This window comes from Lineus longissimus, chromosome 10 (assembly GCF_910592395.1).
Source record: "Lineus longissimus chromosome 10, tnLinLong1.2, whole genome shotgun sequence".
Classification (NCBI taxonomy): domain Eukaryota; kingdom Metazoa; phylum Nemertea; class Pilidiophora; order Heteronemertea; family Lineidae; genus Lineus; species Lineus longissimus.
In genome coordinates this window covers 17,744,264-17,759,243 of record NC_088317.1, presented here as the reverse complement: position 1 = coordinate 17,759,243, position 14,980 = coordinate 17,744,264, and the positions used below count along the sequence as shown (strand labels likewise).

The window sequence follows — 14,980 nt, the reverse complement described above, 5'->3', positions numbered from 1 at the left end:
ATTCACGCTGATGTTAAAACCAAATTATGTTGGCTGGGTACCCATTGTTCGATTTGATGTACCGGGAGATAGCCGAGCCACAAAACTTTGGTTGTATCCAGGATCTTCGGTATATTTCACGATAAGAAATACGAACACATTTAAAGCAATTACCACATATACCAAAGTCGTAACCAACACATGGTCATTCCTTGGAGTATCTTACAATGCTAAAGCAGGAGTTGTGGTCGTCGTTAAGGATAACGACATGAAACAGATGAAGACTGCCAAAAACCTAATATCTTACACTCCGGGGGATTTGCTGATTGGTGCGGAGATGGTTATAAAAAAAACAACAAAAAAAACCTATAAGGCATATACTTATTTTGATGGAGCTATGTCGACTCTGAGATTTTTTGATTCGGCCCTCACCGCGGCGGAGATGAGGTCACTCAGGATCAGTTGCTCACCAAGAGGTAGGTTGTTTTCATACTACTTGGCTAGATGCTTCCCACTAGGGCCGTTTACACGGGACCTGACCAAACCACACCACACAAGAGCACATCAGATCACATCGTTCACGATGTCATGACGACGTAAGACTCGTAATGACAACCAGACCAGATCACATTCGTGCGCGTTTACACGGCAGACCACATACTCCGGCGCAGTGATGGGTTTATGCCTGTTTCGCCTATTCCTGTTTCGCCTATTCCTGTTTCGCCTACAAAATTCCTGTTTCGCCTATTCCTGTTTCGCCTATTCCTGTTTCGCCTACTTTCCAGTACCCCTACAATAAATCGACTCTCCCACGGGGAACCTTAGGGATGCATGTCCATTTTATGGGGAAAATGTGAGGGGACAATTGGATGATGTTAACGATGTGATGACAATTTGACTAATCAAATGCCATCAACTTTGTTATGCCATGACCGTTTTGAAAGAGTCACCTTGAAAGCGGGGACAGTCCGGGACTTATTTGACCATAGGACCATAGGACCATACTGACACACAGTAAAAACTAATAGATTAAGTAGAGTAAAGCAGTCGTTTATTTTATGAAAACTGAATTCATGAGTTTTTGATAAAAATACATAATATTGTACATTCTCATAATTATTTGATCAAAATCAGCTGTAAAACACATGTCATAATATACATGTAGGTACAGCACATATAAAGTCAAACAAGGTGGAAAATACATATCATGATATTATGTCAGACAAGGTAACTGATGGCATCAACGTAACTCATTATGTCCCTCTCTCCATTGACGTATTGTTTCAATGCGTACATATGTGGCTCTCCTCGGGTTTGGTCGGTCAGTAAGGGACGGTTCATATTTCTACGTCTGTGGGGAGGTTAGCAATACATTTGAATAGGCGAAACAGGAATTAGGCGAAACAGGAATAGGCGAAACAGGAATAGGCGGAACAGGAATAGGCGAAACAGGAATACACCGATAGAAGTGTGGTGAGGCTGGCCATGTTATCGCTGCTTCGGAGAATGGGCAGACCAATCTAGACCGATCCGGATTGATCTAGATTGGTTTCGTCCCGTGTAAACGGCCCTACTGGAATGTTTAAACCATGTCGTTCTTCTGCATATATCATGAGGGAATATGTCATGTATGTCATAACCGCTTATATTGACAAAATGAAGCACCCTCTCACCATGTTGTCACTTGATTACCTATTCTCCAGGGCCATTGATGACATCATTTAAAACTTGAAGTATGGTGTGTCACTGTCAGATGATTATTACCTTTTCTCTTCACGCTAGCTATAATTCAGTATTCATACACAAACCTTTCCATAAACACGAGCATTGACGACAACGGTTCGCCATGTAACTACTTCATTAACTATTCTCCTGGTCCTCGACCAGTTAACAACATTAAAACCTGCAACAGAGCTGGTGACGGTTAGTTGTTGTCCTCCTCACACCTAAAGCTAACTCTAGATTGTTATTCATTCACTAACCGTACATTTCAAGGGGGTGTAGACCATGAGGTTCAGGATGGACCATCTGTTCTATGCAACATCTTTATTCGAGTATACGTAACTAACTCTTTAAATGCCGTTCCTAAGAAGTTACCCACTTAAGTATAATTCCACAAATCCGCTGTGCAAGTGTGAAAAAACCGCTGAAGGTAGTGTGATCTATATCATATGAATTGCAGCCATATGCATGGTGACTGTCGTGTTTTCAGCTGCGGTCTCCTGCAGCTGCAATCAACCCTTCACTGATTATTTGGCCACTCGCTCATCTCCAGAGCACACTGGCCTTTGGATGCCGTGGCAATCGAAGATTGTCTACTCTTCGTAACTTTTTTCTCAGCACAAATACCAGACCCAATTGCATTCTGGCCACTGAATTGCACATTTGGTTACAATGACCACAAGGAAGCCTTAAGGACCACGGCTTTTGGGAAGGTCACCCTTGCCGACGGTCCGTGTGGCCCGGAATCAGGCTACATGTTCGAGAGAGCCTCTAGCTCCTATCTGAGGGCCAATTCCAGTCTTCTTCATCTGCGAGGGAGCTTCTCGGTTGTTGCGATGGTTAACCCATCATCACTTGGTAGTGCTGGCGGTAGCATGCCGATCATCGAAAACATGCTTGCCAGCGGTATTGCGCTGCATGTGTGGCTAGTTGGAACAAAGAACCAGAAGTTACACTTATACGTCAGACATGACAGCTGGTTTTTTGTTGGCGTGTCGTATGATTATCGTACGGGCTTTGTCACTTTGGTGTCAAACAATAAACCCAAAGTCATTCCCACGGCACAGAAGTTGGACATTGATAAATTAACATCGGGTGATCTACTAATTGGTGCCCGATTAACGGCCGGTGATAAGATATTTTTTGATGGACGGATGTCGCACGTACGAATATATAACGCCTGTCTGACTGCTGAAGAAATGAAGTCACTGGCACAAGTCTGCCCAGTCGACAGTAGAATAAGTCTATTGACACCTTCCTCTTCCTCGTCCTCCCCCTCACCCTCACCCTCACTCTCCCCTCTCCCTCTCCCTCCCCCTCCCCCTCCCCCCATTTTATCCTCTACAGCAACTACAACGACGACCTAACAGTGAGTAGTCATTAAACCTAACGGCAGTGAGTTGTTTCTAGCTTTACTTAATTTTACGAAAAAATAGCACTCTGATATTTGATGATCACGCAGAAAACGCACTATTTCAACAGATTTTTGTCTTCTTTCTTCAAGTGATTTTATTAAAAGGTGTTGATTAAGGTCCTTCTTCTCTTTCTATGCTCTGCAGTAACTACAAGGACGAGGACCGCACCAACGACAACAACAACAACTACTACCACGGTTGCCACGACTACAACCGCACCCCGGATCTTTACCCACAGGGCGGCAGTCAATGGTGAGATATGAAATGCTCATTACACATTCATTTCATATTCCTAACAGAAAGAAATGTCTCAATAATACAAAACCTAACAGTGATCAATCATTAAACCTAACGGCAGTGAGTTGTTTCTAGCTTTACTTAAGTTTACGAAAAAATAGCACTCTTGTATTTGGTGATCACGCAGAAAATGGACTATTTGAACAAAGTGTTATATTTCATAATTACAAGAAACGTCAAAGTCCAAAGTATCTAAAACTACTTAATCTGCCAGAATCGAACAAAGTCGAGCAAGGACGAGCCACTGACATTCCCACCCATTTTAGACTTGTTAGGTGTACAGTCCCATTTTTTCGGGAAATGTAGTAGGCCTATAGGCTTAAAGTAGCGAATCTGTCAAACGTTTCATTCACGAGTATTCCTTGCAGAGGCAGAGGCTAGACTTATATCAATTTCAGAAGGCTACACCCGTTCGCCGACCCCATGTCGGTCCAAGGACTGGGCCTACAGCAACCAGACTGGGATGTGCTATATGTTCTTCATCGACAAAGTCAGCCAGGCAGAGGCTATAGACGCCTGCAAGAGCAAGGACAACTCTGATCTCCTCTCAATACAGAATCAAGACGAACAAGACTTTATAGATAAAGCACTCAGCTATGATTATTTGGACCATTGGACGCTGGGGAAGAAAGCTGGTAAGCTGAATTTTTGCTTCACTAGGAAAACACGTTTTCATCTTATCTCTCTAAAACCAAATTGTTCGATTAATAGATGGTCTATTCTTTTCGCGCGTTATCTATGGAGATCTACTTTAGTAATACGCTACAAGTGGCGCAGAATGGTGGTGAGCAGAAGTGTTATCCTCCTGGCCACCTAAATCCCTCTCCCAAATTGTCCGTTAAATTTCCATTATTCTAATTTTATTCCGAGCATATCATGATGTCAATCGCGCCTTGAAGAAACCAGCCTGGCAATCCAGCACCTCTCCGAAAATCGGCCTTGCAGTGAACGCAGTTGACGGGAACTTCGAGGATACGTTTGAGTACAATTCTTGCACACACACCATGCTCGAGGCGAATGCTTGGTGGGCTGTTGACCTTGCAAATGCCTACTCGGTGACGGGGATCAACTTGCAGAATCGTGGTGACTGCTGCGGTAGGTGCCAAGTTCTTCCAAGCTTTCGAGTCTGCCACTTCCCCGGGCGACAGGGTTGCATCCCGTTTCCATTTGGTTCGGTATGATCTGACCCGATTCTTTCTTGTTTGCTGGATTTGATTGGTTCTTGTGAGGCAACATTCATGAAAATACCTCTCAACATCCAATGATGGTCCGGCTTCATTCAAAGAAGCCTTTGAAACCCAGTTCGCTCGTTGATGCGGGTCAATAGGACTTACCATCATATGTTATGTTCATCGTGGGTTCTCCAGTTTCGAATCGATTTCTTGCACCATCAAAGCGTTCTTATATAGCTGTTCTTTTAAAAATATCACATGTCTTCCTTCTTTCAGCTGAGCGTCTGTCTAATTTTGATGTTGTCGTGTCAAACACCAAACCACCGACATCCGGGGCTCTGCCAAACCTGGCGAAGCTAGTATCGGAGGGACTGTGTATGACCCAGCTTGATCCCCTGCCAAGGGGCAAGACATCATTGAAGTGCATCACTCCGAAAGATGGTAGCTACGTCTATGTCATCTTGAAGGGAAGAGGTACACTTACAATATGTGAAGCTGAGGTATTCGGAGGTGAGTGCATGAGTTAGTCGTCATCCTGAAGTATATATTATGTTTTCTTTGACATGATTCTGAATAAAGTCGAAGTTCCACCCCGCCATTTTTATTCAACTTGTCCCCGACGAATCACGGAAAAGGCATTAACGAACGTCAACTTTGTTACCTAAAATGTCAGCTTGCTAGTACAACTTCTACGTCATTAACAAGAACAACACCTTGGACGGGAAGATATTCTAACACATAATTTTACTCAAAATATTGTCAAACCAGCCAAAACTAAATCTTCTTATTTAGGCGTGAGATGCGCTGCTGATAAGTTCAGCCTTTCTTGGCCCAGACTGTCGTCTGAAAAACTGACCTCGGAAGGAAGGAGACATTTTTCAATAACTAATTGCAACTTTTTCATTACTTAGTCCGAGTGGACTTCACATACGCTGGGGAAGAGATTAAGTATGGTAACTGGCTGCCGAATGAGTTGCTCACTGAGACAGCTCACGGCGAGGAGGCCTGCATCAGTCTCGTCAAGGACATCTTCATCAAGGGATTCCTCCTGATGAAATGGAAATGGAACACTAAACCTTGCACGGAGAAAAAAAGCTTTGTGTGTCAGCATGTGGGTAGGTTTGTCTTAAAGCCCCACTCAATTCGCTAAAGATTCATATCATAATCATTTTCCCTCCAGCCAGGCGCTGTTCAGCCATGAAAACAGCCAACGCCTTACATCAGTATCATTTTCATTGTTTTCCAGGCAGCCGAGTGCTGTCTGGCCATGTAAAGAGCTCAAATTGTTGCGACTTATCCGCCAATAAGACTAACATCAATATCACTGTCATCGTTTCCCAACAGCCAAGCGCTGCCCAGCCCTGCCGACAGCTCAGTTCGTTGAGCCTCATCCAGCCAAGCCTTACATCGAACTCACCATTAACTTCAAGTGTGCGCTAGGTTACGAGATGCCCAACTACAGGCTGCGTTACAAGAAATGGAAGGCAAAGAAACCACGTAAGTAAATCGACACAATTGGTATTGCTATCTCCACAGCCTTTGAGCAAGAAGAGCAGGGAAGCACAGTTTACAAATTTGAAGAGTGTTTGAATGAAAACACTTAAGTCACCAGATCCATTCTCCTCTACAGTAGGGCCAGGGGAAGGTAATGTTCTGACACCGCCGTCTGGAACGATTTCCAGGATCCTGACACAAAGTACCAACATGACGTCAAGTGTTTTGTCTTTCAGCATCGAATGAAACAACTTTGACCAAGGCCTGGCAGGCGGTGAGGCCAAATATAACGAAGAAGCCTTCAATGAGATATACCTGTGAATATCCTGGTAAATGGAGCAAGGGGTCTCTCGCTCCTTGTGAAGGTACGCCTGTTGTTGATGCTGATGGTTTTACTATAGATTCATACACTTGGTTGGGAACAACGTTTACATGACGTCGTGTTGGCCGTCGTCACGTCACCATGCATTTATATACATTATAGCTCTAATGCCAAACTACTTACTAGCTACTTTAGTTCCTGCAAGTCACAGAAGTGAACTCGGAACCTTTCTCATCAAAGTTTCAATTCAATTGAGATCGTAAGGATGGAGCGACCTTGGCAGACTTCGATCGCCAATATGGTTTTAGTCGAACACATTGTTCAAGACTGAAACTTTGAACTTCCGTCCACGCAAACGTTGACAATAGTCAAACGTGAAGATCGCAAAGCTGAGCGTTTGAACTGCCATCACTGTTAAGGTTGACAACAGTCGAGCACGTTGTTCAAGACTGAAAGTTTCGACTGTCATCTACGTTAAAGTTGCTTAAGGTCAAACTTTGAACTACCATCCACATAAAAGTTGTCTTATTCAATTTGGCAGCTGAGTCTCCTGCCAAACTTCCTTCATGCACCATCTATTCACCAATAATTCCTTAACCTTAAAACATTAGGCTGTCCCAATACATTGCAGCCACGAATATTTTCTCCCTTGAATATCCAGGACAGACCTAGGAGTTCTTTTGCTTAGGATTTTTGGCAATATCCCTCTAATCATACATTATACGATACGTTTTCTTTCTCTCAGCTAAACGTTGCCCTAGTCTGCCAGAAGTCAAGCACGCTGTAACGAATTCTAGTGCATACGTCTATCCGGCATGGGTCGGATATCAATGTGAACATGGCTATCACTATGCCTATGATAATACAAGTTCCAAGGTGAGCTGGTGCAGCCCGGATATGGAATGGATCGATGTACCCGATGATTGTGAACGTGAGTAGTCTATAATAATCTCTGATCATTACTGGTTGAAGAAGCTGTCCTTTCGATCTAGTCCGTGGATAAAGTAGAGATAATCTGGAGTCGCGCTGTGGCTTTTACGTACGTGGTGACCAGAATCGTGAAGAGTACGAGTCCAATATTTGACCAACGCATATCCGCTACAGAATAAGTCTATCCTTTAGCTTCACCAGTCAGAGCAGGTTAAGAATAATCCTGTGCCTCGTTCCATTCCATACTCAACCATTTGGTCTTAGAGTTACCCTACTCAACTCGTATGCATAGAGGGAGAAATGTCAGTTAAGACTATCGGATGACTCCTCGTGGTTAGCATTAGTGAGTAGATTAACTACGGTATATCTTGACCATCGAGGTTGATTCATCTCACCGGAATTGTACTTTTAAAGGGAACAAATTAAAAACCACGACAGTCAGGATGCAGTAACTAGGGATTACTAGTGTAGAATCATTTTTGATTTTAGCTGTTGAATGCGAACTCTTCCCAAGAGTTGGTAACGCAACTCTAAACTCTGCCAAAAATCGCTACAAGGAGACCGTGATATGGACCTGCAACCAGGGTTTCATGTTCCCGGACAGGGCAGTCAGTAAATGGATATCCTGCAGAGAGAACTTCGTCAACTGGCAGATTGGAAGATGGAATATTAGCAAGCTGGATGACTGCATCCGTGAGTATTTTCTACATGTTCCCAGATACAATGATCAGCAAATGTAAATGTATGTCTGCAGAGAGAACTGCGTCGACTTTCAGATCGGAAGAGGTATTATTATCATGTTGGTTGGTTCATCTGCGAGTGCTTCATTTCCCCCATAACAGTTCGCAGAATCGTCGAATGGAAGGCTACACGAAGGAAAGAGGGACTCACTCCAGCCAACAAACACCACCATGAACTCTATAGCCAGTAAGAATTTCGAGAAATTCGAGTTTCGCAATCGGCTGAATGTTCATCAGCCTCTTACCACTACCACTCTATCGTATCATAGCACTGGTATGTCCAGACCCGCCACAACCAATGAACACAAACATGAGCTCCTATGGGACAGCCTACAAGACAGTGATATTGTATTCCTGCGTCAGTGAGGAGTTCGAGTTCCCAGCAGGGGATGCAGAGATGCAGACAGAGTGTGTTGATGGGGCGCAGTGGCGACCGACGCCGTCCCCTTGTCGGGGTAAGTTGTGGTCTTAAACGGTGTCTGTCAAGAGAGGCAGCTTGCTACACAAGTACATGCAGTATAAACAAGGTTCGAAATGCGTTTCCAGTGCAGCATCTTTCGGACGTCCGCTGATTGCAAACTCAGGGCCAATATTTCGGCAGCGTGCATTGGCAAAGCTTCAAATCCTGAAGAAGGATTTGTTTGCCTCAAGTGTGAGCGGTGTTAATTGCTCATAACTTAGAACAAGCTGAACGAGGGGTTTCAAGTTGGCTGTTCAGATTTCCCTCAAGGAAAAGAATTTTTATTAACCATCCTGAAACATTGCATGGTGTCTGCTCAGGACTAGATCAGCATGGTTGATTCTCGAGTTCGAATCACCTCCCGTTTCAGAAAAACCGAAGAAATTGAAGTTGAAGGGGAAATTTTATGTACCGCCGCCCAAAGAGTCTCCATCCGCGGAAGCTGTTGGAACACTTGCAATGATAATCATGATTATCCTCGTGATAATCATGGTCTTGATGGACCTCAACTCCATGTTGCAAGGATTTAGGTTGCTGCGATTCAACCTGAAGTCGAGGTTCTGTCATAAGAAGCAGCACTAGTGTATCTTCATAAAGAAGTTGGTACATAGTCCCTGCGACTCTTTAGCACCTTGCGGATGGTGGTCAAGGTATAACATGGTCAGGGGAACTCTTCAGCACTTTGCGGACGATGGTCGAGTCGGAACATGGTCCCGGCCGCTCTCCAGCACCTTTTGCCGATGGTGGTCAAGGTGGCACATGGATAGAGCAACCCTTCCGCACCGTGCGGATGGTGATCAAGGCGGAACGTGGTCCCGGTAACTCTTCAGCACCTTGCGGACGGCGGTCAAGGCGGAACATGGTCCGGTAACTCTTCAGCACCTTGCGGACGGCGGTCAAGGCGGAACGTGGTCCTGGTAACTCTTCAGCACCTTGTGGACGGCGGTCAAGGCGGAACGTGGTCCCGGTAACTCTTCAGCACCTTGTGGACGGCGGTCAAGGCGGAGCGTGGTCCCAGTAACTCTTCAGCACCTTGCAGACGGCGGTCAATTCGGAAGTTGGTCCCGGCAACTCTTCAGCACCTTGTGGGTGGTGGTCGAAGTTGGAGCATGGTCTTGGTAACTCTTCAGCTCCTTGATAAAGTAAAACATATTTACGAATTGCCTTCCAAACCCTTTGAAGACAGCATGTCCGCAAAAGATGATGCAACGTCCAATTCGATTAGTCAATTACTTCAAAGACATTTTTAACCAAGTCTGTGGGAATTTGGCAGTGGTAAAATACTTCGAATTCACTCCATTGAATAATCTGTACCTAAATAATAAGAGGCAGTGGTAAGAGGAAACCTCGTGAAAGGAACATTTTGCTTTAGCCGAGCAGCACATTTATTATCTTAAGCTTTCATAGTAAGAGCACTCGCATGCCCACACAATAAGACAAAATACATGATTGTATGAATGACGTTCTAAATCGTACCCTGAATGCGTTAAAATAGTTTACCAAAATCTATCAATAGTACTTTATGAATGGAAGAGAAGATGGCACTTGGAGTTTTGGTGATTTCTCACAGAAAATGCAACGTTTTAACAAAATGTTACTAACATTCCTGAAACTTCAAAGTATCTTAAAATAGTAATCTTACCAAAATCTGAAAAAGCATTTGATCAAGACCGAGCCCTTCAAGTAAAAACAGATAATTTTTCCAATCCATTGTAGGCTTTTTGATTACCATTTTCTCGGGAAATGGACAACAGCCAGTCATCAAATATTTCCAGATTTAGGTATGTTTTAGCAAAAGTATGAAACACGTGTAAATAACAAAAATACCATTTTCCGCACTCCATTACCGGTAGATTGCTCTACTGTAGAAGCCCTCGAGCAGTCGAGAAGTATCTCCAAAGTATCTCCTCCAATTCACTGTGATACAAAAATATTCCATTCGCAGGAGTCAGCAAGTATTGACAAATCCCTTCAACATTTCGCTCTACAAAACTAAGTTCGATATCAGCTAGCTCTTATTCGAATCTAATCTGTGTAATTCGGTGAGAAACAATTCCAATCCACGCACATTCTCTCGCACCGTGATGACCGGTAAGCCCACCAGTGGTCAGATGACCCGCGGCAAGCCTACCAGTGGTCAGATATTCAACGGTTTCCGAAAGAAGCATTTTGTGATTTCCGGCCGTATGAGCCAATAAGAAGGGCTTAATCCTGCTCAACTGAGACAGTCATAAAATAGCACCACTCACAAGGAAGTATTTTGGTATTGTCCTCTTGCTTTCGGAATGGGGTGACTGGCGGCATTAGCACATGGATTTCTGCGAGACCATATTGCAAGCACAAGTATACGGAAGTTTCCAGCCTCTTTCGAGTAAGTTCAAGAATTCGTTACACCCCGTGCAGCATGCGCCGAAGGGACTGAACAGGACGTAGAGGATCCCGCAGAGAAGGCCAATCGCGATGCCGAATATGAGCAGGGTGAACAACCAGATAATACTCCACAACCAACCACAATTCGCCATTCTGGATCACGTGTCGTTTTCTGTCGTCTGCGCGTGACTTCGCAAGTTCTGGAAGAGAGGGAAGGAGATCGCATAAATGTTTGTCCGGAATGTTAGTTTAGGTCTATTTGCAGCAGGCTGCATTATTTACACGTCTGCAGAGATAGTCAGTACTGGAATAGATTATCTAAAATCACTACGTTAATGGCCTCCGCATATGGTCCAGTCTTTCTGTAATAAAAAATGAAACTCATCGAAAACGAATCTGGCCTGTCCCAAATTGTCGCATCTCCTTCCATCTTCTGTAGCGAATATACACTCAGACGAACACTAGAAACAAACTGGAGTCACTGAGTAAGCACGAGATCGTGTTCGTGTCCAGTCCAGTCCCTTTGCGGGATCAGTCTGTAAAAAACCCCAGACAACGGAGCAGAGGCGCGAAAATCGAATCTGATCTGAAAATGACGATGATGCGTTTGATGGGCGAAGGACTTTTCACTTTATTTTACGGGTATGTTCCCTCATAACGACAGTTCTCACAAGGAATCACGAAATGATCTTCTCGTGATTCTTTGGTACTTGCACGGGATACCAAATAACGGAGCTGAAGAGTCCCCCAGAGCAGACAAGACGAGGTTGGTAAGTTTTAGGCGCAAGCTCCTCAAAAAAAGATGGCTTTTCCTTGATAATAGCCACCACTCATTTATAAGAATATAATCCCATTTGATTTCAAAAACGCACAGGAAAACAGTTTCAAACGCATAATATATATGTATGTTGACATTTATAAAAAAAGTAAAAATGTCTACTTGGTAATTGTAAATGCATATCCAATGTAGACGTTCGGAGGAAGTCGTTGAACGCCAAGAACTCTTTTTTAACAGTTGCATGGAGACTTTTGAGTCACCATATTCGTGGCACAAGTCAGGGGCACTTTTACGCCTCTTTCTAGTAAGTTGATGAATCCCATGCACCCGGTACAACAGGCCGCGAATGGACTTAACAGGACGTAGAGGACTGCACACAAGAATCCTATCACGAAGCCGAATATGAGGAGGATCAGGAACCAGACGATACTCCAGAACCAGCCGCAACGCGCCGCCATTTTGGAAAGATTTGAATTTACCCGGTACTTTGTTCAAGAAGCTGTATTTCTGAAAGTATAAAGAGACTCTTAGAAGAATGATGGTGTACTGCAGCGTGTTTTTTTGGTTCCCCAAATATGAGCCTGAATCAAAAATATACCAATACACACAAAATTCGCCACTGCTACCTTTTTCCAAATGTGCGGACCCAATACAATTTTCGATCGCGTCCCTGGAACATAAAGTGAACATGAAATTGATATTATCCTCAATGATGATAAATCACACCCCAGTATCTTTTCCAGCAGATCAGGCAAGACAACATCGCTGATATCCGATTGGCTGCCACTAATGTGACGTCATACATAGTCCCGAGCACCAATGCCCAATCACAGAGGCCCTCGGCTTTGTTCCACGCACAACACCCGGGTACAACACAAACTTATTCGGACGATAATAACTATTCCATGGAAATATTTTGGCTCACCCTGTGCGATACGATTACGGCTCGAATGACACGATGATTTTATCATGGCCTACATATAAGTGGTCGTATTTGTATTTGTAATGCAATTAGTACGGTAGATATATATCTTGGTGAATTAGACCATATAATGAGGAAATGCAATATAATTTTACACACTTATGCTCATACCACGGGAGTGTGTACACGGTACCATTTCCCGCCAAGCGAGAGCCAATCGTCTGCTTGGAACAGCGGGATAATGAGTGGCGCGATACTAGCGTACAGTAGAACTCCGGTGCCTGGAATGTCTGGATCAACATCATCGATCGATCATGGGGATGCAGATGAATTTCATCATTACAGTGGCATATAGGCGCTGAGCTGGCCGCGCCTTGCTTGTGTTAGAGCAAGCTAACGGCGATTAAACCAATGGCGTCGTAGCCGCGCAGGGTAGACGCAACGGTTTAGCTTGGGACCCGCCCTTTCGGGGTGAAATAATTCGAAGGGGTGGATCCAGCACCCATGTTTGGCAATAAAATTAGACTGGCCATCAAATCATCGTAGGCCAGCCATCCGTTTCACTCGACCTGTGTTATAATGGTCTGACCGGGGCATGGCGGGCAGCAGGCCACGAGGGAGGAGCATGCGAATGACCATTCTCCACCAAGACCTATCTGAGCTTTGAAAACCTTCTCAATAATCTAAGATGGCCTTTAATTGGTCAACGCTTCCTCATCTCCACATGATCGAAGCAAGAAGACGGCATGATCAGATCTCTTCCTGTTTTTGGTCTGGGCTTGGTACACCCTGTCTACATTCTGTCGATGGCCTACATCCTGCCAGTATTGAGATCAGTACGTCGGTATCTAGCGCAGGTGCAAAGGATTGTTCGACTGATAAAGGCGTGATTTCCTCAAAATATGAGACCACCTTCTTCCCGACCCCCGGTCTAGACACTACCCTTCCAGAGAAATTACTCCAAGAGCGAACGAACGCATGCTAAATATGGTAAAATGAATGAATGAACTCACCAACGGTCGCACCCTGTCTACTGCTGCGGCTGCTGCCTGAAGAGCGAATGGGAGCTGGCGGTATCGAGGTTATAGCGAGGTCATGCGATAGCCCGATGGTGACTCATCAAGTGCAAACCTATACAGGGCGGGCAAATACGGAACAAATCAAGAAGATAAGACATTTATTCAGGTGAACGCAGCGAAGGGATATTAGGGAAAGTAGGGCAAGATATATATTGGTTTTTCGTGCCAAAATAGGCCTAAATTCCCATTGTTCTTCTGTCTTAACGAGATAACTTCGACCCCCACACCCATCTTTCTTGGGAGTCGATTGGCCTAACCGGCATGGGGATAACAACGTAATGGTTGACCCGTCAGCTTTAAGGTTTGACCATGGGCACCACTATTTTGGCTCAAACTTGATATTTTGAAGCAGGTGGAACTTTTTCAAAACGAAGTCAATGGCAATTTCAAGGATAAGATCGAGTGTCTTCTTTGTTTTCCAGAGAACACCCTCCTAGGTTTTAAATGGCCATTTTGCTGAACTCTCATTGCTGTAGGATTTCAAGTTCTGGCCAAAATGGGGGGGGGGGGAGGTCAAACCTTCGTCATGAATGGGGCAATTTCAATTTGAATTGAAAAATTGAGGCATAATTTTGTATACGATTCGGTCAATCCCGTATTACCTCACATGCGGAGTTGAACAAGCATACGTAATAGTCATGCCGCACCGCACAATAAGGCATTGAAAGTATGCGGGCTCAGTAAGAATAAGACGAAGCTGTACATGCTATTGTCTAGTAGTATTATATTTGTTTGTGTCACTCGGTAGCGTTCACTTGTGCCGAAGCTTCCATCCGAGGCGCATGTTCCAAATGATCGAAGAGCTGGTTCAACATTGGTAAGTCTCAAACTTCGGCCTAATTTCTCTCCAATTTCCTCCAAATTTTTGCGAATTGAGTTTAATACCGAATACAATCTTATCTTGCCATATTCTTTCCTTGCAGAGAACATCACACATGTTGAACTGTATCGTCTTCCTAGACTCCCACTGCATCATCCTTGGACCCCTTATTCGAAAAAAATGCGGCCGGTTCAATGCATTGGAAGTGTACGTCCACCCTGCTCAACCACCGCTGCCAAGTACCAGTGGATATTTTCGACGATCAAACCATCAGGGTAAGTTCCTTTTCTTGATCTAAATTACCATCCCAAATGCACCCTTGGGCCCCACACATTATGAAACATTACACGGTTTGCGGAAATAAATTTCCGCCATTTTGAAAAGCCCTTTTCACAGGAAACATATGTTTACCATGGCATAAAAGTAACAACAGACAAGCTTATTTAAGCAATTTACTTGCAATTGTCCATGTCTCCAATG

The 14,980-nt window shown here is 44.2% G+C and overlaps 1 protein-coding gene and 1 long non-coding RNA gene across 4 annotated transcripts; one reads left to right on the top strand and one right to left on the bottom strand.

Moving 5' to 3' along the window:
* The first annotated feature begins 3,134 nt into the window (after positions 1-3,134).
* Positions 3,135-9,782, top strand: LOC135494782 (uncharacterized). 3 transcript variants are annotated; one of them, XM_064783060.1, is made up of 11 exons: positions 3,135-3,368; positions 3,815-4,048; positions 4,284-4,508; positions 4,862-5,095; positions 5,497-5,700; positions 5,930-6,082; positions 6,316-6,444; positions 7,147-7,332; positions 7,821-8,024; positions 8,341-8,526; positions 8,902-9,782. In XM_064783060.1, the coding sequence occupies exons 2-11, from the start codon at positions 3,877-3,879 to the stop codon at positions 9,111-9,113; spliced, it is 1,905 nt and encodes a 634-aa protein (XP_064639130.1). In that variant the 5' UTR covers positions 3,135-3,368; positions 3,815-3,876; the 3' UTR covers positions 9,114-9,782. The 3 variants fall into 3 exon arrangements, with proteins under 3 accessions (XP_064639130.1, XP_064639129.1, XP_064639131.1); XM_064783059.1 differs by having other exon boundaries at positions 3,812-4,048; XM_064783061.1 differs by lacking the exon at positions 3,135-3,368 and having other exon boundaries at positions 3,788-4,048.
* A 95-nt stretch (positions 9,783-9,877) lies between these two features.
* Positions 9,878-13,734, bottom strand: LOC135494783 (uncharacterized). Its single transcript, XR_010448458.1, has 2 exons — positions 13,615-13,734; positions 9,878-12,186 (listed from the first exon to the last, which is right to left on the bottom strand). It is a non-coding gene; the product is annotated as an uncharacterized LOC135494783 (long non-coding RNA).
* Between the last annotated feature and the right edge of the window lie 1,246 nt (positions 13,735-14,980).